This window comes from Panthera uncia, chromosome B4, assembly GCF_023721935.1.
Source record: "Panthera uncia isolate 11264 chromosome B4, Puncia_PCG_1.0, whole genome shotgun sequence".
Lineage (NCBI taxonomy): Eukaryota > Metazoa > Chordata > Mammalia > Carnivora > Felidae > Panthera > Panthera uncia.
In genome coordinates, this window is record NC_064809.1 from 128,891,458 (window position 1) to 128,917,672 (window position 26,215).

The 26,215-nt window shown below is 51.7% G+C and overlaps 1 protein-coding gene across 2 annotated transcripts; it reads left to right on the forward strand.

Annotated features, from left to right (window-relative positions):
- The first annotated feature begins 199 nt into the window (after window positions 1-199).
- On the forward strand, window positions 200-25,507 carry GTPBP1 (GTP binding protein 1). 2 transcript variants are annotated; one of them, XM_049626351.1, is made up of 12 exons: window positions 200-1,794; window positions 4,836-4,947; window positions 10,651-10,831; window positions 11,466-11,814; window positions 15,323-15,446; window positions 16,278-16,392; window positions 18,097-18,241; window positions 18,373-18,555; window positions 19,380-19,515; window positions 20,095-20,273; window positions 21,631-21,831; window positions 22,744-25,507. In XM_049626351.1, exons 1-12 carry the CDS (start codon window positions 1,603-1,605, stop codon window positions 22,834-22,836), a joined length of 2,010 nt encoding a protein of 669 aa, XP_049482308.1. In that variant the 5' UTR covers window positions 200-1,602; the 3' UTR covers window positions 22,837-25,507. The 2 variants fall into 2 exon arrangements, with proteins under 2 accessions (XP_049482308.1, XP_049482309.1); XM_049626352.1 differs by lacking the exon at window positions 200-1,794 and adding an exon at window positions 1,869-3,213.
- The last annotated feature ends 708 nt before the right edge of the window (window positions 25,508-26,215 follow it).

The window sequence follows — 26,215 nt, forward strand, 5'->3', positions numbered from 1 at the left end:
ACCTCATAGAGTAATAGGTAGGATAGTTGTGAGCAATGTAGCCAGAATAAGAAAAGAAAAAACGCATTTGAAGAGCTGTTATCAAGACCCTTGGAGTTGAATGACTTCCGGTTCCAGATTCCCAGCTGTTTGTGCACATAAGACTTGATTGTAAAAAAAAAAAAAGGGGGTGGGTGGGGGCAGTCTGGGTGGCTCAGTTGGTTAAGTGTCAGACTTCGGCTGGGGTCGTGATCTCATGGTCCATGAGTTGGAGCCCTGTGTCGGGCTCTGTGCGGACAGCTCAGACTGGAGCCTCCTTTGGATTCTGTGTCTCCCTCTCTCTGTCCCTACCCCGCTCATGCTCTGTCTCTAGGTCTCAAAAATAAATGTTAAAAAACATTTTTTTTTAAAGAAAAAAGGCTTGATTTTAGTTGAAAACAGGAGCAAGTGGAAGTTGCCTCTTTTTTTTTTTTTTTAATCAGGTGGATCCTTAAAACTGACGGCCATTTTGAACCCCGACTCTTACTAAATCTTGTGTTCCAAACCCTGGATCTTGGATAGGTTACTGTCTCAGTGGCTGCTCTTTCTTGATTGCTGCCTGGGACGAGTGGCCAAGGCCAGATACGCGAGTTTTGGCTAATCTCTAATTTTATCAAGCTTTTCAAACGTTCGAAACCGAGAAAGATACTTAAAACTTGTGCTGATAGTATTTTGGATTGGGGCTTTCCACAACCGATTCTACTCTTTAGGAATCATCCATTGGAAACTACCCTCACAGACCCTAGATCTTGGCTTCACAGTTCACAAATGCGGTGAGGTAGTTTTGGCTTGTATTTTAGCTGGTTGCCTCTTTTTGGTCCCGTAATTGCTCTCTCCGCAGAGGCAGTGAATGGAGAATTCTCCCTAAGGTCAGCGTTTCATTAATTGCCTCGCTCTGCTGCTATAGTATTCCAGGCATCGATCCTACTATTAAAATTGCCTGGAGGTTGCCAGCACGTCGGATTTCGGTCTTGCAGGAATTGCCCGGAGTCATTGAGTCAAGAGGAGGGAGGCGCCTTGTGCAGTTTACTATGTCGCTGGGCGGTGGCCCGAGGCGCGGGACCTATCCGGTGACTAGATTGGGCCTTGCCCCTGTCCATCATCGGGAGGCTCTCCCCGCCGACTGTTTTGCCCTAAGATTTGGAAACTGAGCACCGCCTATGGGAAAGGGGGAAGTGAGGGGCGGTGAGGGTAAACGTTGTGTGTGTTCCCCCATTTATTGGATGGCTGCTGTGTCAGTCATACTCTGCCCACTCCCGTTGGCTGGAAGGCTCCAGGCAGGTAGCGTGGACGCGGCGCTGCCCCCTCCCGAGCTGCGATCCAGGCGCGTGACGTCTTAGACATTTGTTGTTGGGGTTTGGGCCTCATTAATTATTCATTAGGTACTTGAAAGGGCTTCAGTGATTGGTGGCTAGGAGGCCTGGTCGATTGTTTCTTAGCTAGAGATACGTGTCACTCTTTACGCGGCTGGAGAAGTTTCGCATAAATTATCCAATGAGGGGCAGGGCGGGGCAACGCATAGATTAGGCAAATGAGCCGAGGAGGGAGGGGAGGCCGGCTACGAATTAGCCTAAGTTATTAAAGATGGCGGCGGAGCGGAGTCGCTCCCCGATGGACTCGCCGGTCCCGGCCTCTATGTTCGCCCCCGAGCCCAGTTCGCCGGGGGCGGCCAGGGCCGCGGCGGCTGCCGCCCGGCTCCACGGCGGCTTCGACTCGGACTGCAGCGAGGACGGCGAGGCGCTCAACGGCGAGCCGGAGCTGGACCTCACCAGCAAGGTAGGCCTGGGCGCCGGCGGCGGCGCTGAGGGGATCGGGCGGGCGCTGAGGGGGGACAGGGCGGTGGGCCGAGCCGTCTCCGGGACAACGGTGATGGCGCCGGCGGGGGCGGGAGGGGCCGGGCCAAGCCCGCCCACCTGCCGGTGCGGGACGCGTCTGGAGCTCCCGGCCGAGTGCGAGGGGGTGGCCCCCGAGGGCCGCGCACCGCCGTCCTCGCCCGGCGGCGCCTACCCGGCCTCCCGCCGTCGGGCTCCCGCCGGGATCGCTGCCCCCCCATCCCGGCTCGGCCACGTGGAACGGGGGCGCCCGCAGCGCCCCGCGCGGTTGCGGTCCCGGTCCCGGAGCGGTGCCGCCTCCCCCGAGACGGCAGCCGAGAGTCGGAGGTGGCTGGCGCAGGGGGAGCGGCGGCGCGGGAGGATCAGGTAGCCCCACCGGGAGCAGGAAGGCCGCCGGGGCTCTGCCTGGTGTCGGGAAAGGAGACCGAAAGTAGTTGCTCGGTCGGAGGGAGGGTTGTCCGAGGAATTCCTGCTCGACGAACCAAAACTGAAAGATGGGCAGGACCCATAATCTCGCCATCCTGGGAGTGGAACCTCATCCTGTATGAATGGAATAATGAAGGACCGTTTAAATCGGGGCTTCTGAGCTTGGGAGAAGGTAGGCAGGAATTAAGGGCTCCGCTTCTGCCTGGCATTGTGAGAATGAAGCAGTAAGTGTAAGACGCGACGGGTGTTTTGAAGGTGCTTAAACATCAATAAAGGAAAGAATGCCAATTTGGGAGTCAGGGCTGGGTTCCCTTTCCTGCCCTGCGACTTAAAAAGGCTCTGTGACCTTGGGAAAGTTTCTTAACCTCTCAGTCCTATAGCTGCATCATTTATAAGTCCAAGTATGTTGTAAAAATGAGAAATGTATTCGACGTGTTAAAAAATAAAAACAAAACAGGCCCAGGATGGAGTCACTTGCCCCCAGAACGGCAACACTTAGTTGCAGCTTCAGCCTCTCCCAGGAGTGAAATTTCTTGGTCAGTACTAGTGAGGTAATCTGCCTGATAAGACCCCCCCTGCTTTTCCCAAAGAGAAGGTAACCTTGCCTGAAACGGATCCTTTCTTTTCTTTCGCTAATAACCTTGTCTCACCTCATTTCTGCCTATAAAATCTTTCCTTTCTGTGCAGCTACATGGAGCTCCTTTCTCCTTGCTGGATAGGATGCCGCCTGATTCATGAATGTAGAATAAAGCCAATTAGATCTTTAAAGTTACTTGATTGAATTTTGTCTCTTTAACAGACCCCGATACATACCACTCAGTAAATGTTTGAAGGGAACTGAACAACTGGTAATTCCCTGTGCAGATTAAATAGCAGCGGGTGGAAGACAGAACATCAATGCCACCTCCTACCTGTTGCTGGATAGTTACAATGAAAGGTGTTTGTCGAGCCTTGAAAACATTTGTGCCTTGTCAAAGTCTGGTGGCAAAACTGCATGAAACTTGACCCAAACCGGAGAGAAGTTCCCTTGCAACCTAAGCAACCAAGTTTCAACTGTATTCTCTCCCTCTAGTCTCAGCTGCCTACTTAGAAACCAGCTATCTGGCTTCCTTAACAGTCTTCTTGTCTGCTGTCTCCACTACGGTAATGAGAATAGCCAAGCTCAGAGAGAGGGATGGCCAGAGGCAATGTGTGAGGCCATGGGCTTGAAGCAAAAGACCCAGGCAGCACCCAGGTTTACAAGGACAGGCCCTACTGAGTCAACTCAGGAAGTTGTAAGAAATGCACTTGCTTCGGAAGCAGATGAGTCGGGTGTCAGTTCATGGTCGAGGTGCTGAAGAATCCTGAAGACACAGGGTGGGAACGTGCAAGGCAGAGTTGCAAAGAGAGTAGTACCGTCATTTCCTGACCAACTCATTTAATGTTCCGGGATAGGCAAGTGTTACTTCATTGCAGAGCTGGGGAAGTCCTTCTCACTGTTCTGAACTTGAGAAGCCGTAGGTCTGTAAATTTTGATGATACTGAAAAGAAAAACTGACAATGTGGAGAGGGAGAAGGGATGTGTTGATTCCTGAGGAAAAGACTAGAAGCTCTAAGTGTATATACGCTTGCTGCAATGGACTATGGAGACCAAAAGTTCTGAGAGCTTTCAGAGGGAGAAATGATCAGTGAACTGTAGTGGCTAGTTTCATCTGAGAAGGTTTTCCTAGGGCTGATGGGGCGAAGGAAACGAATTCCCACTTACTGAGCCGTGGACTAGGTGTTTTTACATGTTATCTTACTTGGTCTTTGCAGTGGCCTTAGGATTCAGGTAGTATAATCCCTATTTGTAGATTGAAAAACTGAGACCCAGAGAGGTTAAGTTCTTTGTCCAAGGTCACACACAAGCGGTCAGAGAATGGAATCTGACATACCTATTGCTAAATGGCCTCCCCAAATAAGCAGTTTATATTTTCACGTTATTGACAGAAATTTGCAGAATGATGGCGCTAATTACCCGCCTTACTGGTAATGGGTGTTTTGTTGCTGGAGATGAGTCTTGCGGCAGTTTTTACTGCCGATTCTAAATAATCAAGATCTTGCCAGGGCGAGATGGAACCGAATTCTTTGGTTACTGTGAGAACCAGCGGCCTAGGGTGGCGGGAATGGCAGTGTAGGAGCTCTCTGTCCGGTGAACTGCAAAGTGCGGGTAGCAGACTTTGGCACGTAGGTAACAAAGCGCGGCTCCTGAATGCCTCCCCACAGTGCCCCGTTGTCAGTCGTGGTGGGTCCTGCCCCTCCTGTCAAGCAGCAGGAAGCAGGCTGCTCACACCCTTTTGTCTGTGGGTTGTGGCTCGGACATACTCATTTTAGTACATCATAGAACTCAACTCCCAAAAGGCTAAGGCTCAGAGGCTATTTCAAGGGAGGCAGAGAGGAGGACATGAGGGGGGCCGCGTAGTTATTTTAGATCAAGATGCTGCGGGGTTCGATCAGGGTCTTTGGGCAGGCCACTGATCTACCTTGGCTGTGGTGCTCTTCTAGTAAGTGTGGTCTTAAGGCTGTTGGTTTCTCTTCTAGCTGGTTCTAGTGAGCCCTACATCAGAGCAGTATGACAGCCTACTTCGGCAGATGTGGGAGAGGATGGACGAGGGATGCGGAGAGACCATATATGTCATTGGGCAGGGATCAGGTGAGCATAGTTTTCCTTTCGCTTTATTGTTAAAAAATTATTTAGAGCGCATTGTCCTTCTTTTATCAACTTCCTGGTCCCGTGTCGGCTGCAGTGATTCTTTAGTGTCTGCACAACTGTTTGGGAGAACATAACAGTGCAAAGTGGTAATACTAACTCCCACCTTAGTGACCATAATATGCTTGATGTCGAAGACTCACTGTCCAGGCGGTTCTACAGATGCTTCCTTGCTGTCTCCAGTACCCTCAATTTGCATAAAGGGAAAGCACAAAGCGAGGAAACTTCTTATCCCAGGTAACAGAGCAAGTCACAGTGAGGTCTACAGTTAAGTCTTCCTTGGGCAGCTCTAGGCCCTTCCCTCTTTAGGCCCGGTTTACGGATCCCATTGCTGTCATTACCTGTTTTGCAGAGAACCTTCGTGATTCTTCTTGACGTCTTCAAGAAAAGGACACCCAGCGTTCCTCCCTTTGGCAAGACCGCCTTGCCTCAGACCACACTGACCATTCGCTGTGGTTACCTGTGATAACAGAAGTCTTCTTTTTCTCCCTGTGAGATCCTGTCAGACATGTAGCCTTGTTACCATTCTGGAAGGGGCTGATCAATGTCCTCCAGCCTGCTTGCTCCATTGTAATGGGGCCCACTGTTTTAGAGGAGGGCAGTCCTCTAAATTTTATCTTGGGCTTTCCCCCCGCCCCCCTTTGGTCACTCCTAGGGATACCCTACCTCAGAGGTACTTTGTGTGGATAAGTTAGGTATTAAAAAATATTCCCTCGATACAAGGCCTACTTACTCTTGCTTCATTATGACATTATTTTTGCTGAAATGGCAGCTGGGCTTGTTAACAATTATGAATTTAGCCTGGACCAGAACTTGGCTCTGTCGTCTTCACAGGAAGCCCTGGTAGGCCTTGATGCGTCATTAAAGGAACAGTTCTTTGCTGAATGCAGGCTTTGTAAAGGCAGGTAATAATTCTTTTTAGTCAGAGATGGAGAAAAACTCAAAGCCATTCTTTAGCTATTTGACTAGAAGATCTGTTAAGTATCTTCTAAGGGCTTGATACTGTTGCAAAGTACTTTTGGATACTTATAAACTGGCCTCTGACCCGGGAAGAAAGATAGTATATACATAGATAACCTGAGCAGAAAATATTTGGAAATGCCGCAAGACTGACGTATGGAAGAAGGGTTTGATCTCCAAATACTGCTGTGCTTTCCTTTGAAATGTCTCTCCTATCCGTCCCTTCCATTCCATCTTTGCTGCTACCTTCCCAGTTTCGGGTCTTATCACTTTAAAGAAAGCATGGTCAGAGAGGTAGACACACTGAGAGGCTGCCTGACAAGAAGGGGAGGGGGTTGGTCAGCACTGGCAAGTGCTAAAGACAGCAAGGAGAGTCAGGTTCAGAAAGAGCCGTTCTATTTGGTGACCAGGGGTTTGTTGGTAGTCTTTTAAAAGCGTTTGTTCAGGTGCACATCTGGCCTGCTGTGTTAGGATGAGCCACTCTCAGGCCACTTCACGCTTGTAGAATTGAAGAAACCATATCTAGACCAATTTTGACAAGCGTTGGGACTGTTCTTTGATGGTCTGTATTCTTAGGACCCTGCCCTTCCCCCGCCCCCTCCCCCCCATCATTACCATGCCTTGGCAGCTCACAACTAATTAACCCTCCAGTGGCAAAGCATAAGATGTTCAGTATTCATTATTACATCCACACACCCAAGCATTATCTTTGCATCCACCAATTGGATGCTGTTAGATTCAGTGACTCCTTCCTACTGGAATTCTTTAGAGGTAGAAAGAGAGCATAACTAGTTAAACAAGTTGAACATCAAATAGAGGACTAAACCAGATGCAAGGCCCCCAGGGGTCAGCTTCATTACCGGCTTCCTGTGCTTTACTTCTGTTTATCACTTCCTTGTCTGTAAAATGGAGTTAATGGCACGCTTCCCCACCCTACCTCAGAGAGATTTTGTGTGGGTAAGTTAGATATTAAAAAGTTCTGGGCAGAGTAATATGTTCATTAAGTATACGTTCCTAATTGTAAAAGGAGGCGGTCTCACCCGGTAGTAGATCTGCCTTTGCCTACTGGCTCTTTTCCTTGTCTTCAAATGGGGTTGATAATAGAATCTTTCCCGTGGCGTCATGGCGAAGATTAACGCTTGACTATAGTATTACAGAAATGTTACCTAGTATTAATCATGACAGTAATAATTTTTTAAAGATTCCAGGTTAGAGTTGATTGGCCAGGAGATTTTTTTTCAAGAAGAACTTTGTTCATTTTTCATATTAAGTCATGGCTTTCTAAGAACCAGCTCCTGTATTAAAAGTTCAGGGAAATAGGAGGAGTGTCAGGTCTTTGGGGGGCAGTCAGCAAGGGCTTCAAAGAGGAGGTGCCCCTTGAAACGATACTAAAGGGTGAGTAGGAGTTTTCCAGGCTAAATGGAGGCAGTAGTGAGTGAGCTGAGAAAGCCACATGCACAGAGGCACAGAGGCATTGGTGATTGTGGAATAGTTGGTGGACCAAAAGTGATTCTGTAAAGTGGGAGCATAGAATGTGAGGTTGGGAGTATCAGGAGGGTAGCCTGGACAGATCAGCAGGGCCCACATCTTGATGGTTTTTGAACGCCATATCAAGGAATTAAGACTTTTATCCTAAAAGCACGTTGAGGAGAGTGCATACAGAAAAGGTAAGCCAGATGGCAGGACAGAAATCTGATTAGGTCTGGGCATGGCTAAATATGTGGCCTTAAGTAATTGGACCTCTACAGCTTTTCTCCTTGGCCTTTGTCTCCACTCCTACAGAATGAGGAATGCAGTGCACGCTGGAGAAGGGTAATGTGACTAGGGGCATTCGCTGGGAGGTCTGGATAGACAAGGTGACATTCGTGATTGCCCCTTGGTGTGAAACAGGACCCGGAAGCATTTTGTTGTACCAGAAGCAGGGAAGGTTGGATAGAATTTGGGAGTCTGGCTAGAATGGCAAGGTTAGCAGGCTTTCTCTTAGGAACACTTTCAGTAAGCCCTTCTCTAACCTAGAAGATTTCTAGAGCTAAGTAGGCCATGCGTTTGGGAACTCCTCAGCCCAACCAATCCCTCTGTATTCTTTTCTTTTCTTTTCTTTTCTTTTCTTTTCTTTCTCTCTCTCTCTTTCTTTCTTTCTTTCTTTTTTTGCATTTTGTAAACATTTGAGGACTTGATGGAGGAAAAGCACCCTCATGGGGCATCCAGGGAATGTTTGAGATACCCTGTCCTCAAGATCCTTGTATATAGTGGGGGAAGACATGCATCCAGAACCCTATTCCACAAGGGGGGTAGTGTGTGGTGTGCTGATGTGCTTTCTAGGATGGGAAATATGTAAGCAAAGGAATAGATCTAAAGAAGTGTAGGGGACAAGGAGGGATGGTAACTGAGCCACTTGCGTTGGGACAAAACAGGAGGAGGTGTGGGATAAATGGGGGAGACCTTGAAGAAATTGGAACCGGTTGCTACTGGACTGGGGGAGCCCGAGGGTTTGACTTGGAAGTAACAACGCCAGAACTGTGCCTGGATTAGGAGCTTAAGCTTGTGTGTATGCAGGATGGGTTGCAGGGAATAAAGCCGGGATGTGCTACGACCAGCTAGGGGTCTTGTAGTGTTTGAGGTGGAACAGGGCTTGAATTGGGCTGGTGGCACTGGATTGGCAACAGGAGAGCAGGGACAAGGACAGAAGGGCGAGGCGTAAAGCTAGAATCAGGACTGGAGGGATGAGTGTTGAGCCTGGGTGACTGGAAAGGTAGTGTTGCCATCAGAAGTAGGGAAGGCAAGGGAGGAACTGGCCGGGCACGAAGAGGAACCCTGGCCAGAGGAAAAGGCTCTACGTTTGGAATCAGAAAACCCAAACGCCCATGGCCCCTTGGCTGTCTACCAGCTCTGAGACCTCTCCGGGTCCTGTTTATCTCATTGCTAAATGGGAACAGTAATGCTTACCCCATAGGATTGCACGGAGGACTAAAGTGCTTTACTAGCAGTGTTCGTTTTTGTGCTGTGGTTTAAAAAGGGGTGTGGAGTGGTTGAGTTTAGATGCCGGGCTTCTAAGAGTTCTCACGCATGCAACTGGAAATCCAGTCTGGAGCTCTTCGAAGAGGACAGTGCTAGAAATGAGTGTTTTTGTCGTTTACAAAGTGACGGTTGGAGCCATAGGATGAGATGGCCAAGGGAAATAAATGTTCAGAGGCTAGAGAAGAGGACCACTGAGAGAGGAAGGAACCAGACAGAGGGTAGAGAGGTAAATCAGAAGAGTTCAGGCAATAGGCAGGCAGCATGGGAGGGAAGTGCTTCGGGAAGCAAAGGTAGGGTAGCCAGCAGTGTCCAGTGTTGTAGGGGGTCAAGTAAAGGGCATTAGATGAGTGGTTGAAGGCCATTAATGACTTGAAAATTAATTTCTTCCAGAGTCCTCAGAAATACAGTCAGCAGGTGTGATCACTCCCTTGAGAAGCTTGGTGGTAGAAGGGAAGAGGGGGTGGGAAAAGGCAGTGTAAAGTCTTTGAGAGGCAGTAGAAGAGAAGGGGTTGGGCACATGCTGGGGGATTAGCCTGGGGAAGGGGCAGAGGCACTCACTCTCTGAGACCCAGAGGCTGGAGGAAAAGCCGACGAGCTCTTGTGGGAGGAATTGAATGATCCCAAGTTGAAAGCACCTCGCAGGGATTACCTTACAGTAGACACTCTGGTGATTTGGTTGATTGGTCCATGTCTTTCCGTTGGACTCCCTTCCTCATTCTGAGCTCAGACTCATTTTTTCTGGCTACTTGCTGGATGTTTCACCTGAGCCACCTCAGTTAAAAATCTATCCCTAAAATCATTCTTAAATTCTCTCCCAATTTTCCTTTGCCTCCTGTCCTCATCATTTCTTGCTTGGGTTATTAGAATTAGTTCCTAACCGGGCTCCCCCTCTCTGGTCTCTCCCTTGCCAGTGCACACTTTCTATTGCTGCTCAAGACCTCTTTCTAGCCGACAGTGAATCTGATCGTGTTACACCCCTGCCTAAACTCCCAAAGCTTCCCACTGCCTGGTACATAATGTGTTTTGCTGCTGTCTGGTGTCTGTCTGCTCTTAACGGCTCTCACCCCTTGTAGGGTCTCTCACCACTTGACATCCTGCTCCCCAACACACCAAGCTGCTTATTGGTCCTTGAATGTGCCGTGATCTGCCATGCTCCGTGCTTTGCTCCTCTGCCTAGGATGTTTTTACTCCTTTCTCCGTAGGCCCATTTTTCATACTTGGAGACCCAGCTTGGACTCGGCATCCTGCAGAGCTGTCCTCAGCTTCCCTAGGCTGTGCTAGTGGCTTACACTTTACGGTCCCTTTGTATAATTCTATAGTAAAGCACTCAAGTTGTATTGCAGTTAATTAATTTTCGGCCTCTCCCGCTGGGCTGTGAGCTCGCCGAGGGCACCTGTACTCCCAGTACCCAGCATGAGACTTGGCATGAAACCTTGGAGAGTCTTAGTGATTACTGTTGAATGAATTAGCGAATACCCTGCTTCAAGGGGAAGCCCGTGGCACTATTATTTATTAACTCTGTGTGTGCCCAAGTTTTTGAAAAGTGTCAGGTAGAGAGAGCGGTGTTGTTCTCCAGTGCCTGGGGTCGGGGGGGGGGGGATGCGGTTTGGTGGGGGTGGCTGAACGGCTGACTTGTTGGCAGGCTGATGTCTGGGCTCTTGTCACCAGATGGGACTGAGTATGGACTGAGCGAAGCTGACATGGAGGCCTCCTACGCCACAGTGAAGAGCATGGCGGAACAGATAGAGGCTGATGTCATCCTCCTGCGGGAACGCCAAGAAGCGGGGGGCCGTGTGCGTGATTACCTGGTCCGGAAACGAGTAGGAGACAATGACTTCCTGGAGGTCAGGTGAGGAGGCCTTCGGAACGGTTCAGGGGTTCTGAACCCCTGCGTGACCCTGCGGTCTAGGGCTTCACGGAGAGCAGTGATTGAACCTCTGGCACTTGCCACTCCTTCCCTTTCGGAGGCCAGGAAAGAGTGTCCAGAGGTAGGATAGCTCCGTTTTCTGCTTCTGTACTTCCCCCTCCCTGAATATTTCCATTTGGTAAGAGTGGAGGCCAGCCATCCATTTGTGGCCATTGTGTGGGCTGCCTTTTCTTAACCGACTGAACCACCCAGGCACCCTTTTCTTATCCGAGGCTACGTTGTCTCCTCTAATCAACCTGTGAGGCTGAAAACCAGGATATTGGAGGGGAGCACTTTGTGCCTCTGCCGGCTTGGGGCTCCTGTCTGGCAGCTTTGAGGAAGCTAGTGGACGTCAAGAGAGAAGGCCATCGTGATGGGAGTCTAGTTCCTCCGAAATAATTCTTTCTACTCTGGAGGCTGTGCTTCCAGGGACATTCCCAGTGTGCTCAGCCACGAGTGGGAGGAGCAGTGGGCTGCAGAGGCTCAGGGGCAGTGTGTCCTTAGAGATCCAGGTACTCGGGTTCACTTTGCTTACCCACTAACTCTCACAAGGATGTATGGGTTCGTGTACATGCAGGGTAGCAGTGGTAGGCAACGTGGATGCCGGCAAAAGCACGCTTTTGGGGGTCCTGACACACGGGGAGCTGGACAACGGCCGAGGCTTTGCCCGCCAGAAACTCTTCCGCCACAAACATGAGATTGAATCTGGTCGCACCAGCAGTGTGGGCAACGACATCCTGGGCTTTGACAGTGAAGGCAATGTGGTAAACAAGCCAGACAGCCACGGTGGCAGCCTGGAATGGACAAAGATTTGTGAGAAATCCACTAAGGTCATTACCTTCATCGACTTGGCTGGCCATGAGAAGTACCTGAAGACCACTGTCTTTGGCATGACAGGTCATTTGCCGGACTTCTGCATGCTCATGGTAAGTGGGAAGCACTCCTGAGGAGGGGAGGCTCCAGCTGGGTTGTTGGGGAGGTGGTGACGCGCGAGTGCTAGAGATTGTTCTGCGACAGAGGCCTGTTGATTCGGGGCTTTGACGCTGGGTAAGGATGACACATTTTACAGGGATGCCTGGTCCCCTGAGTGCTGTGGTCTTGTACCTTGGTGGTGTACGTACCTCGATCTCTCCCCCTGGTGCCGGTTGCAGACCTGTTTTATTTTTCAAAGAGGCATAGAGGAGGGTTTCTCCTGGGGCTCACTTACCACCTTCAGAAATGTTTTCCCGTGGCGGGGTTAGGCTGCTTTGCGGAGGTGATACTAGGTGGCACCCCCAGAGATGACGAACCTGGGAAGAAATGGAAGAGAGCACAGACGGCAATCAAGAGGGGCCCGGGAGGTCACCTCTGTCAAAGCCTGGGAGGAGAGGCTCCCGTGGGCCTGGCACCGTTCCTGGGGCCTGAAGGATACAGGGCCACCCCGGGCTCCCGTAGAGCTTACAGTCCAGTGAGTAGATTTTTTGGCAGCTCATCAAAATATAGATCAACTGAAAAGGAAAGGGAGCAGAGGCTTCTGTGTTGGATCATGTTGCAAAGTTTCCATTTGGGTCCCACTGATTTTCTTCCCTGGACAGCGTGTGGGAGTCTGTGAGGCCCACTGCCTTGCACACAGCTTCACAGCTTCCACAGAGAGCACAAGTGAGCAAGTTTTCCTTTGGCAAGTGCTTCTCAAAGCCCTTCCCCATTTCCTGGTTCCTCCAGCTGCCTGTATTAATAAGTGCAGTAAACACAAGCATCTGTTGAGAGCATAATTGATCAAGTTGCCCCACAAACACAGGTTCTCAGGCAAATTCTCCCCAAACTGGAGAGTAAAGAAGCAGAGCATATGTGTGAACACTCTTGGTGGCTCTCTACCCAAGGTTCTTGGGATCTCATTAAATCAGGATCTCCCAGGGGCGCCTGGGTGGCTCAGTCGGTTAAGCGGCCGACTTCGGCTCAGGTCATGATCTCGCGGTCCGTGAGTTCGAGCCCCGCGTCGGGCTCTGTGCTGACCGCTCAGAGCCTGGAGTCTGTTTCAGATTCTGTGTCTCCCTCTCTCTGACCCTCCCCTGTTCATGCTCTGTCTCTCCCTGTCTCAAAAATAAATAAAACGTTAAAAAAAAAAATTAAAAAAAAATCAGGATCTCCCATATCCTTGAGCATTTCAGGGGCCACCACCAACTTTGGGCTAAGAAAAACTTCTACAAGAAGGGGTTTCAGAGGAAGAGCCATAGGGCGTATTTGGGGGACTGTTAAGAAAGGTGTAGAAACCAGTGTAAAGTAGGCATTTTTCTAACTAAGTATAGTGAACAAGGGCAATTAAAGGAAATACCTTCACCCTAGATGAAATGTTCTACATTATCTGACTTTTAGGCTATAATCCAAATATTAAAAATTTCTGTAGAAAACATGAAATCATCATGGCTCCATGATAATAAATTTCCGGGGGTGGGGGAAGGAGTCTATAAAATATAGAGACAACAGAGCGATGGAGCATTCTCTTATCCCAGCTGGAAAGAATGCAAACAAGTCAGGGTTGGATAGGAAAGGTGGTTGGAAGAAACGGGAAGAATTAGAAGGAAGAGAGAGGAGGTGTCTTGGTGTGAGCAGAAGGGAACATGGCAGAGACGTCTGTGTCAGTGGGATAGCGGCTCACCTGTGAAGTGCGATCAAATGAAGGGCATCGCTTGAAACCGTTCTGGAATGTAAGGGGCACCCGGGTGGCTCAGTCGGTTAAGCATCCAACTCTTGATTTCGGCTCAGGTCATGATCTCACGGTTAGTGAGTTCGAGCCCCATGGTCGGGCTCAGCGCTAACAGCTCAGAGCCTGCTTGGAATTCTCTCTCCCTCTCTCTCTCCCCCTACCCCACTTGTGCTTCTCTCTCTCAAATAAATAAACTTTAAAACATTTTAAAAGGGGAAGAAACCGTTCTGGAATGTATTAAACGCTATGTAAATATGTTATGACAATATTTATTTTGAGAGAGCGAGCGAGTGAGCAAGAGCAAGCATGTGTGCAGGAGCAGGGGAAGGGCAGAGAGAGAGGGAGAGAGAATCCCAAGCAGGCTCTGTGCCTTCAGCACAGGCTGACAGGCTGACACAGGGCTCGATCTCACAAACCGTGAGATCATGACATGAGCCAAAATCAAGAGTCAGACATTTAACAGACTGAGCCACCCAGGTGCCCCGTCATAACAACTTGAACTCAACTTTAGTAAGTTTTAGTAAGTAGCGCATTCTTATGGCACAGAAACAAAAAGACACCAAAATGCTTTTACTGAAATGTCTCCCTTCCTCCTCTGTTCCGTTTCCTCTCCAGGGCAACCAGTATTTCCAGTTTCGTATGTAGTCTCCAGAGATATTTTGTAATCCTACCAGCAAATGCGGATGTATTCTCTCCCTCCAATTTCAGACAGTCAGGAAAGTTGAAGGAATAGTACAGCGAACACCATCGACCCACTGCTCGGATTCAACAATCATTAACATTTTGCTGTGTTCATCTGTGTTTGTGATGGATGCATATGTGTGTTTTTGTTGTTTTGGTTGAACCATTTGAAAGATTATAGGCATTGTGACTCTTGACCCCCAAATACTTTAGCACACAGCTCCTAAAAGTAAGAACTGTCTCCTACTGTTACTGTAGCTGGGAAGATGCACATGAGTTCCCTAATACTCTCCAATATCTAGGCTCTAAGTGTTTATATTATCTCAGATGTTCCCCAAGTTTCTTACAGCTGCTTTTTTCAAACCCTGATCCATTCTACACCCTTTTAACGGTAGCATGCTACATACACCTTGCCTTTTTTTTCCTCTTAAAAACATGTCTTAGAGATTCACCCATATCAGTAGATAGGAGTCTCTCTTTCTTTTTGATAGCATGCTTGGTACGTTTTGTATGGCACACTTGTACATGTGCCCTAGTTTATTTGGGCAGCCTTTATAGTGATATTTTAAAACATTAATTGTTACGGGAAGGACCAGTAACAATAACAACGGCTGCCATTGCCCGAACACCTCATTCGTGCCGGATGTATTGGATCTCTGACGTATGTTATGACACTTGAACCTTAACAGGCCCTCTAAAGTGGATGTCATTACGGCTCCATTTTATAGACCAGGAAACTGGAGGCCAGTGATGTTAAACTGAATGTATCCTTGATGGCTCTAGACGGTTGTTTTCCCAGACTGTCTGAGTTTGTCTTTTTTATTGTTTCCAAGTCTCCTCTGATTTGGATAGCCTACGTTGTTAAATCAGAGGTCAAAGCCATTGGTGCCTAGCCCAGCTTCCATCTACAGCTGTTTGGTTTCCGGCCCAAGACTTCTGCCCCATGTGTCCTGTTCTGATGTGGAAGCCTCAGAGATGGGAGCTCTCTCTTACCCCAGCCTTCTTCGAGCCCCTGTGCTCACCCTTACTCTGTCTCCCTTGTCCTGACTGTTGCTTCTGTGTTGGGGCAGGTGGGGAGCAATGCTGGCATCGTGGGGATGACCAAGGAACATCTGGGCCTGGCATTGGCACTCAATGTGCCTGTCTTTGTGGTGGTCACCAAGATTGACATGTGTCCTGCCAACATCCTACAAGGTAAGTGAAGCTTGCAAGCTAGCAGCAGTCTCTCTATTTGGGGCTGTCGCCCACTGTGGCTCCTTGGTGGTGCTGCCAGGGCTTCAGCCCAGAATCTTTTGCTTTTTTCCCTTGTGCTCAGACCTTGGTCTGAATTTCCGTCAACCCGGAATCTTCTGCTTCCTCCTCTGTTTAGCTCTTGGTCTGAGCACACCCTCGAATTATGCCCTGCTCTTTGTTCCTTCTGGTTCCAAATATAGGATTCTTGAGATCCCTGATCTGGCACCTCTTTTCAGCTGGCCACAGGGCCAGGGCATTGGCTTTTAGCATCTAAACGGGATATATATGGAGACATTTGGGCAGAGGGTCTGATTGCCTTCTATCACCAAAGGCTTCAGAACAGCCTCACATTTCTTCCTCACTGCTACAGACGGTAGATGAGAAGTAGAGAGGTGTCCTTTTGGAATGCCTTATAAGGGCTTCTGTGGATGTGTAAATGTCTTAGAGGTCCTTTGTCAGATGAATTTTTATTGAGGAAGCAGAACATTCTGAGAACGTTGGCTTTGTCGTGGCTTACAGGATGTGGGTCTTTTAGAGACTCTGGAGAAATCTGACCGGTTTCAGACTTGTAACCTTACCAGAGAGACCTTATCTATGCTGTTTTTAACTCTAGCAAGCACCTACCCACCCCAGGTTTTGATCCTCCTTTTGCTTCTCCAGGGCTGCCATTTAATGCTGGTCTGTCCATCTGTCTCCTGCTTATGTCAGTAAGGAGTGGACCAGTCTTGCTCTGGAAGCCTGGCCAAAGAGAAAGCTGTGTCCCCCTAATTGTGTTCCATTTCACCCTTTAAGAAACCCTGAAGCTGTTACAGCGCCTGCTGAAGTCGCCAGGCTGCCGGAAGATCCCTGTGTTGGTACAGAGCAAGGATGATGTGATTGTTACGGCCTCCAACTTCAGCTCTGAGAGGTAAATGGGTAGTGAGCACTCACGTCTGGGCAGGCATAGAGATTGGATGGACTAGAAGATTCTGAACTCAGTACAGGTTCTCCCAGCCGGGCAGTGTTGCCCAGAAGTTCTGTCAGGCAACCCATATTCTGAGGTGCTGGCCTTGCTGAGGGTGGAATCTCAGCTGAGGCTTCAGTGTCTTCTTACCTGTGAAATGGGAATAATATTCCCTTCTCCATGGCGTTCTCATAAGTGTTGGAAATGATGCATGTAAAGCACTTAGCCCTGTGTCTGGCTGCTGTGTGATACAAACGCAGCCATTTTTATAACTTATTATTAATTAAAAAAAATTTTTTTTTAATGTTTATTTATTTTTGAGAGAGAGACAGAGTGTGAGTGGGGGAGGACCAGAGAGAGAGGGAGACACAGAATCCGAAGCAGGCTCCAGGCTCTGAGCGGTTAGCACAGAGCCCGATGCAGGGCTCGAACTCACGAACCGCGAGATCATGACCTGAGCTGAAGTCGGACGCTTACCGACTGAGCCACCCAGGCGCCCCTTATTATTAATTTTTTATACTGTTGTCCCCCAAAAGCTGTCTCATCACAGAACAGTTTTGGCATTTACTTATTAGTGTATCCTTTGATTCCATAAACATTTATTGGATGTTTGTTCTGTGCCAGGTTCTTCATCCGGGCATTGAGGATTCACAGTTAACTCAGGCACAGTCTTTGTCCTCAGGGTGGTCACCTCCTTGGTCAGAGAGCTACTCTCTTGATAATAGTGAACTTTGTTAAGTTTGCTCCTTTTCCCAGAGTCTGGGGGCTGCTTAGGAGCCATCGCCTCCTGGCTTGGTCTGTAGTACAGAACACAGAGCAGCCTGGCATTTTGGTCTATGGCTGTGCCCTGATGCTGTCTTCAGTACCACCAGGCGGCCAGCAGAGGAGGTATGTTTTAGCTGGCCCCATTTCATTTCATTTCGTTCTGAGCGCCTCTTTTGTGCAGGTGTTATTCTAGAAGCTGTGGAGACTATATAATTCCCAATCTTGAAAACTCTGATTAACCCTGGATAGGAGACAGAGAGCCTATTGTAATGACTGATGGAAACTGAGATGTAGTCACATGTAACAGACACAAAAAGTTTTCCAAGAGCTGGCAGGAGTCAAGAGTGCCCATCTGGGAAGGGTTTCCTGGAAAAATCTGCATTGGAGATGGGCTCTGAAGGATGAGAGGGTTTTTTAGTTGGGTAAAAGGGAAGAAATTCAGGCAGGAGGATCAGAGTGAAGATACACACGGGGAGCAAAAAAGTATTAGGCTTTCGGGAGAAGCAAAGGTTCTCTGGTCTGGCTGGCAGACAGGAATTTGAGGGAAATAAACCTGCCGACATGCTGGACAGAGGGAATTCAGGCTGTCTCCTCTGCAGCAGAAAGGCAGGTAAGAATTTTAAACAAGCATGTGTGTGCTTTAGGAAGAAGAGGCAGTCATACGAGCCCCAAATAGAGCAGTGGTGGAAGGACAGGGACGAGGGGACAGATTTCAGAGAGAAAACTGAGTGAGAGAAGAAGGCCTTAGAGCAGGTCTGGCCAGCCCTTGGAAGGTCAGGGCAGAGGCGTAGAGCCCTAGGAGGCCGGGGGCCCTTAGCAAGCAGCACGTGCTTACCTTTCCCACCCTGTCACCCAGGAGCTGGCCATCTGAGCTCCTTTGTCTTTCTCCACCCTCCACTTTAGGATGTGCCCGATATTCCAGATCTCCAACGTCACAGGTGAGAACCTAGATCTGCTGAAGATGTTCCTCAACCTCCTCTCTCCCCGCACCAGCTACCGAGAGGAAGAGCCCGCCGAGTTTCAGATTGATGACACTTACTCTGTCCCAGTGAGTGGCTTCTGGTGGACCGAGCGGCATGGGAGACTGGGTGGGCACTTCCTACAGGGGCATCAGGACAAGTATACGGTGGAGAGGGTCTGAGTGGGCATAGACTTACTGGGCCTTGGCCTTCTCTGCAGGGTGTGGGGACAGTGGTGTCGGGGACAACACTGAGAGGCCTGATCAAGCTGAATGACACACTGCTGCTGGGCCCAGATCCCCTGGGTAACTTCCTGTCCATTGCTGTCAAATCAATCCACCGCAAGCGCATGCCTGTCAAGGAGGTGCGGGGGGGCCAGACGGCCTCCTTTGCGCTGAAGAAGGTGAGTGTCTAGAATATGAAGAACAGCCCCCTCGGGTTCCGTTACGCTGGGCTCAGGGCCATCTGCAGTTGTCCTGGCTGCTCAGTAAGGCAGGGATTACTGACCTCACTTTTACAGGTGAGAAAACGGGGGCTCAGGGAGCCCAGGTGACTTACTTAGGAACACACAACTAGTAAGTGCTATAGCCAGGACTTGAACCCAGGCCTACCTCCCTCCTAAGCCCTGTTCCCCCTTCTAGTGCCTGAGGAGGGTCCCCCAAACTCAGTGGTGAGGTCAGAAAGACACTTCCCTCCTATGCAGATGGTCCCACTGCAAAGGGCCATTGGGATCCATGCCAGATCCTCCTCCCATTCAACCTTCCATCCCTCAGGACTTGGGATGAGTGCTAGCTATAGGGTCACCTGCCTTCCCTGCCAATCAAATTAACCAATAGAATGGGATTTCCTTACTCCCTCCAGCAGTCATCATGCTCACCCTGTCTCTGACATCTGCATACTCGCCTGCCTGTGCCCTCTCACCTCCACTTAATTCTTATTCATCCATCAAGGCCCAGCTGAAATGCCACTTCCTGTGTGAAGCCTTTCCTGACACAACCACCCCTCCCCGCCCCCGCTGCCCCGCAGAGCAATGTTTAAGCTTCCCATATAGCACTTAAGCCGGCCTTGTATTGTCCGCCTGGAAGGCCTGTGGTCCAGTGCAGTAAGAGGGCAAGGCTGAGCTGGGGTGGTCTTCATTCCCAGAGGGGACGCCTGGTCCTCTGGGACCAGGGGATAGAATCCTGGGCATCATTATCCCTGAGGTCTGGGATTCCCTCTTTCTTTCAGATCAAGCGCTCGTCTATCCGCAAGGGCATGGTGATGGTTTCCCCACGCTTGAATCCCCAAGCATCCTGGGAGTTTGAGGCCGAGATCCTTGTCCTCCACCACCCCACCACGATCAGTCCACGCTACCAGGCCATGGGTAGGTGTCTAAGGCCACTGCCAGCCCAGGAGGCCCTCTGCTCTAACTCCCTCAACAAAGTGTTAACAGCTCCCCAAACCCCAGAGTCAGGTCTCCATCGTGTTTAGTGATGCCTTCCCCTCTGTTCTGCCCACAAGCCACAGGGTTTAATCAGTTCCTGCACACATTAGCTGAGTGCCGGTTCTGTGCCGGGCTCTGGAGACCCAGACTTGCCCTCAAGAGCCTCACACTCACTCCTTTAGCAAACGTCGGCCTGTTATGTGCCAGGCAGTGTTGCCAAGGTGCCAGGAACAAAGAGATGGGCAAACTCTGCTGTCAAGAGGCCAACAGTCTAGAGAAGGTACACATGCAAACAGAGTGCCCTGTATTTGGGGACCAAGACTGTGGGTCCGGGGACAGGTGGGGTCTGACAGTGTGCAGCAGGAGCAGACCAAAGAGCGGAACTCCAGCTCGCTTGGCCACACGCGGCCCCCTGAGGCCTGTAGCTGGCCACAGCTCAAGCGTGTGCCATGCTCTCTCTCCTGCCTGGGGGCCACTGAGCAGCTGAGTCCTATCCTGACCTCCTGGCTCTTTTGACAGTTCACTGTGGGAGCATCCGGCAGACGGCCACCATTCTGAGCATGGACAAGGACTGTCTGCGCACCGGGGACAAGGCCACCGTGCACTTCCGCTTCATCAAGACCCCTGAGTACCTGCACATAGACCAGCGGCTGGTGTTTCGGGAAGGCCGCACCAAGGCCGTGGGCACCATCACTAAGGTATGGCCAGGAGGACCTCTTTGCCCAGTCCCAGGGAGTCCTGGGGACCATCCCATTCTCAGACTGTGAGCACAACAGGAGAAGCCCTGCAGAATCCTGCTAACTGCCAGGGACAGAGGCACTAGTTCCTGCCTTGGGAGAGCTAAAACAGTGCTCAGGTGTGGCCTCGGTGCCATGTTCTCTCTTTCCCGAGAGGTGTCTCTGGGCCTTCTGCCTCCCTGGGCTTTGGTGGTGACTGTGGAGGAGAGGAGGTGGGGTTGAGGCCTGGCTGTCCTACCTAGGAAACAGTGGTAGGAAAGTATCTGGTCCCAGCTATGGTCGGCCTCTGAGGTGCCAGGCATAGGCTCCAGTGGCCTGGCTCGGTGGGGGTGGGGGGGCGGGCACCCTGACAGCAGTGGGTCAGGATATAGTGACTGTTGGACAGCTAGGGTGCCTGGGCTTGAGCTGTTTCTGTGTCGTGGAGCCCACTTCATGCCCTTTGCGGGCTTCACCCATGTTCTTGCGTAGGGGCAGTTGATAGAGTGGTTTGATTCTTGCTCTAAACAGCCTGTGTGAGATCTTGGGATCCACCTCAGGCTGGCCTTGCCTCCAGAACGGCCTTTCTCAGGCTCATCCAGGCAATTCCAAGGGCTGTACTGTGGGTGGAAGATCGTATCTTTGAAGGCTGCTTGCCTCTGGGGCTGGCTGAGAGTGGCAGAAGCTGCCAGCACGTGCCATAGTGCCCTTGGGGGTGTAGCCAGGCCTCCTCCCTGCTTTGAGATTGAACTTAGACCACCAAGGGAAGGCTTTAAATCAGTCTCTCCTGGGTGGGAGCTCTTAAGATTCATGAAAGCCACACTCCAGATGTTTCCAGGTGCTGAGGCATTCAGGTGGTTTCTTTGGGAGGCCTGAAGTTAAAGCCTGCCCCAGACTCTTGTCACAGGGGCAGCAGAGGATTCAGTTGATTCCCTGAGGAGTTCAGCCAGCTTAGCAAGGAAGAGAGCCTCAAGTTGGGTTCACAAGGTTCTGGGCAGGCTGGACTCCAGCTAGGAGCGAGGCTAGGTGGGAGGTTGACAAGATTCACAGTGGCCTGCGGGAAGAGCAGCTGGGGCAGGGGCTAGGATAGAGCCACTCTGGGCTGGGCTGAGGCAGGCAAGACGTCAGCCTGGGTTGGAGCAGCCCCGAGACACTGAGTGGGAATGAAGACCTCCCTTCATCTGGCTGCCACTGTCACGGCCTCCCTACCGCCCACCTCGCCCAGGGCTAGCCGGGCCAAGGAGGGGGAGGTCCCTGGGGGCGGAGGCACAGGGCCTGGGCAGCAGAGCTGACGTCACTGCCTGCGGCTCCGGCCCCATCTCCAACTCCTTGGCTCCTGCAGCTCCTCCAGACCACCAACAACTCCCCGATGAATTCGAAGCCCCAGCAGATTAAAATGCAGTCAACAAAAAAGGGCCCCCTGGCCAAACGAGAAGAGGGAGGCCCGTCTGGAGGGCCAGCAGTAGGGGCACCCCCGCCTGGAGATGAAGCTTGCTCTCTAGGGACGGTGCAGCCGGCTTTGTCCAGCGGTCTCCAGGCACAGGTGAGTGGACTTCTCGGGCCAGTCTGGTCCCCTGACCACCTCAGGGTGGCAGTGGGAGGGTGGCTGTTCCTCTAGCCGGTGGGGGTGACAGGAGAGCTTTGGGCAGCCTGTGCTCAGCTGCCGTGTCTGCAGTTCGTAGAAGGTGCCTCCCCTCCAGCTCTTGGCACGTGAGTGCTAAGTGTGTGCCGGTTGTCTCTTGAGGCAGAGCGTTCTTCGAACACTGTAGAAAGCCCTGTAGAAAGCCCAGTTTAGTCGGTCCTGCTTAGTATTTGGTGTCAATAATCAGAATAGAAAATTGTCAGGGGTTCCCTCTCTGAGTAAGAGTGCTTGCGGTCTGTGTGGGGGGGGAGTGGGGTATGTCCGTGGTGGTCCAGAAGGTTGGAAAGGCCCTGCCTTAGAGGGTCGTCCTGCGTGGCAGGGGTGGAGTAGGTGGCCTTGGGCGGGCCCCGTGCCAGTGTGGTTGTCGCTCGGCATCTCCTGTTAGGTTTGTCCCCCAGTTCTGTCCCGTTCGCCCCCTCATATTGCTCCTTCCGGTGTCTTCTCCATCTGACCCCGCTTTGGAGAAGGAAACTTCTGCTTGGACCTGTCCTTTCTGTTTTCTGTCCCACATTGAGCCTTTCTCTCCGTATCAGTGGGGGCAGGTGTTGGTTCCTGCTCGCCTTGTGCTTCTCAGAACGGCTCACTGTCGTCAAGTGTGACCTGCCCGCTAGGGAGGCAGGGTGGATGGCGGCTCCATCTGGCAGAGAAGTGCTGTACTCTAAGTCACACAGTAGCTGACGCCTCGGCCTAGGCTGGGACCATACCGCCTGCTGGCTTTCCTCCTGCCCCTCTTCCCGCTGCCTTGCCCCTGTGCCGCCCTGCCCTGCTCCCAGTGGGCCACTACGTTTCAAGCTCCTTCTTTCTCCCTTTCAGCCCAAGCCCAGCAGCGGGGGCCGGCGACGGGGGGGCCAGCGTCACAAAGTGAAGTCCCAGGGGGCCTGCGTGACTCCTGCCAGCGGCTGCTGAATCTCCCCTGGCCCACCCCCACCACCCAAGGGATCCTTGTACTCTGGCCACTGTGCCACCAGATGGGCCAGAGCAGCTCTGACCACCACCCGTCCTCCCCCAGGCCACAGCTGGAGCCTCATCATGCTCCCCCCACCCCCATTTTCCAGGGGGGTTGTAATTTATAAGCTGAGGAAGGTGGCCAGACTTCCGGAGGACTGACCATCATCTACCTTCTTCCCTGCCTTCTTCCTTACTCACAGTTTTTGTATATCTGGGCCCTTAGTTTTTATTCTTTTTATTATCTCTCTCTCTAGTGTGTGTGTGTGTGTGTGTGTGTGTGTGTGTGTATGTGGGTGTGGGTGGGTGGGTGGGTGGGTGTGTGGTGCAGAAGTGTAGCCAGTCAGGGCCCTGGCAGTCTTTCTCCTTTTATCCTCTGTGGCCACCAGCCTCCAGGAGCTGGCTGCCTGCCCATCTGTCCATCCGTCTGTGTGTTTCTGTGACAAACTTTAGGGGCTTTCAGAAGCTGAGGAGCACATCACTCCTCTGTGCTCACCCTCCTCCCCTGTGCTCACCCTCCTCCCCTGTGCTCATTCGTCTGTGCCCAGAGCCCTCTACAGAGCCGGACTCAGGGCTTAGGGGATTCATCAGTGTCTGCTGCTGCCCGAGCAGGGAGCCTTCCTTCTGGGACTAGGGGGATTTTAGCAGAATGGAGCGTGGTGGCCTCCTTTTTTCTCTCTCCTTTTTTACCCCCTTAAACCCAAAACCGTGTTATGCCAAAAGCTCTTAAGTTGTAGCCTGTAGATGTGTGGAGGGGACTGGCACTTGGATTGTAGGACCCTTCCTGCCCCTAACTCTGACCCTTGCCACTGACCCAAAGACAGCAGGTGGGTTTTTTTTTTCTCCTTGGAGACAATCCTGTTTGCCTGGCCAGGCCAGGGCAACTCCTGCTCTGCTGATTCTGCTGAGCTGAGGCTTTGGCCCTTGAACTTTAACTCTGCATCTTGTTGGGCCTGGGGGCACTGATGGCTGACCTGGACTCGCATCAACTCGCTCTGGGTCCTGCTCACCAGCACCTCCTGTTGGTGGGGATGTGTTCCTCTGAGCCAGGCCTGGGCTAGAACTCCTCTTCCCTACCACAGCCCCGCCGTGTTGCCCCAGCTGGCTGCTACAGGAGCACAACAGGGAAAGGTCTGAGCCCCAGTTTTGGAGGCCCCTGTGGGGGTGTGGGGAGGTTAGGTAGGGGGTTGTGAAAAAGATTCTTCCAGGCCCAGCACAGAGCATTAAGCCCTCTGGAAGATTCACCGCCTGGGGTCCTCCAGGCCAGAGATGGCACTGTGGGGCCCAAACGAGCCTGGCCTGAGCTGCAGACAGAAGCTCTTGGTTTAGGGTGGACTGGTGGGTAGAGATACGTTCTTCTAACCAGGGCAGACACCCAGCTGGCTGGGTCCTTCCTCAGCCTTGCCTTCTTCCCATCCCAGCCCTCTCCATTCTTCTTGCTTCTAAACTGCTGGTCGCTTCCCCTCCCCTCCTTCCAACTATTTCTAGTTACCACTGACCCACGGCCATGGACTGACCGGACCGGCACAGAAAATAAAAGTTTGTTCCAAGTTGATGGTGTCATGTTCCCGGCCCAGGCCCTCCGGGTGGAGGTGCTGCCATGGGGAATGCTGGCTGTGCCTCTCTGGAGCCCCCAGCTGTGGAGCAGGGCGGGGTCAGGAGGAGCCCAGCTTCTCCTCTCGGGCATGTGTGGCTTCAAAACCCAGGCTCCTCTGCCAGCGGTGACAGGGGCCAAGCTGCCAATCTTCTCTGACCCTCAGTTTCCTCGTCTAGAGCCAGAGGTAAGCGCCTCTGTCACGGGGGTTGTGAGGATTCGGTGAGAGAACATACGGTGAAGCTGTGATGTGCCCAGCACATGGGAGGTGTCCAGTGAACGGTCCCCGTGCTGCTTACCACTGTACCAGCTGCCAAGTCCATGTGGCGATAGGCAGGCTCAGAAGGAGAAACGTGGTGTTGACAAGTCTCTGTGATGTGGCTGTGCTGTTGGGTGTCTCCCTCACTTGTTTGATTTTGAAGCTACTAGATAGGAAAGAGGTGGTGTTCCATTTTTCCGGTTAGGAAACAAGCTCAGAGAGCAGTCCTCCAGTGGGCACGTTCATTCCTGCACCGGCCCACGCCGCGGCCATCCGTAGGCAGCTGCTCTGCTCCTTGCCCTTTGGCCCCTGCCTGTTCCTTGGTGTGCTGTGTCCTTCTTGCTTTTTGACCTGGTTCTGCTTATAGGGGCCTCTGCCCGCTGGTGCCTTCGGAAGTGGAGGACTCTAGCATTGGGCAGCGCCCCCCCCCCCGCTCTCTGTCCCCGTGGGAGGTGCTGTGGCGTCTGTGTTTCCACAGGGTTTCTCCAGGGTGGGACCTTGTTTTGCCTGAACTCTTTTGCCCCTAAGAGCATCACCGCTTTACTTTTGGAAGCTGCGGCCTCCACCCTGGCCTCTGTCCTCAGACACTCAGGAGGTTGGTCTGGATCTGTGGTCGCCAGGCCCACACCTGCTGGCAGGGGCTGACTGAATACAATGTTTTACTGTCATTAACAGGGACTCCAAAGGTCCCCTACGGGTCTCAGCCCTACCAACTCTCACTTTGGAACAAAACACCAGCCCTTTTGTAGATGATAAAGAATAAAGTTGTTAACTGATCATCTCGAATGGCCAATCCTGCCCTTTCTGTACGTGCAGCTAACATTTGTGGTGTCTTTAGTTCAGTTGGGACCCCTGTTCTGGCTTACTGAACAGAATAAGGTAACAGAATATGCCACGGCGCAGAGGGAAATGCAAGCTTGGGGGTCACGGGGCGTGCCTTGGGGAAAACGGGGTGAGAGCTGCGCCCCTGAGGAGACAGTAGGACTTGGACGTGGGCAGGTGGGTGGTGGGCAGAGGGCACACGCCCAGCCCGGAAGCACACAAGCAGAGGCACGGAGCCCTGACTGTGCGTGGCAAGTCCCAGGCACTCGTTTACTGGTGCGGCTTGGGGACATCCCCTTTGTTGAGCAGTGGCGCCAGATGCAGAGCAGGTGTTGAGTGAAGTAAGGGGAATGGAGCGCGTGGTCGCTGGGGGTGAGCCCCAGGACCGGCATTTCCTGGCGCACAGGACTGAGCGGTTAACTGGCCCGAAGCCTCAGGGCTGGATTTACGTTGCACCTGCTACTGTCTCCTGTGGTTTATCCCCAGCCCCTCCCTACTGACTTGTCCCTGCCTTTATTTTCTCAGCTGCAGTGGGGACCAGCCCTGGGTCAGGTACCGGGTACACTGGAAAGCGTGGTTGGGGCCCACCCCTGTCCCTTCAAGTGGCTTCTCGGGAGGCACTGGATCTGGGGACAGAGTTACAAGGAAGGGCCAGGACCTGTTCC

Excerpts from the sequence above, each read along its gene's own strand:
- GTPBP1 (XM_049626351.1), top strand. The coding sequence starts at position 1,603 with ATGGCGGCGGAGCGGAGTCGCTCCCCGATGGACTCGCCGGTCCCGGCC. Across the intron at positions 1,795-4,835 it reads AGCTGGACCTCACCAGCAAG|CTGGTTCTAGTGAGCCCTAC; the intron begins GTAGGCCTGGGC and ends TTTCTCTTCTAG. Across the intron at positions 15,447-16,277 it reads TCCTGCCAACATCCTACAAG|AAACCCTGAAGCTGTTACAG; the intron begins GTAAGTGAAGCT and ends TCACCCTTTAAG.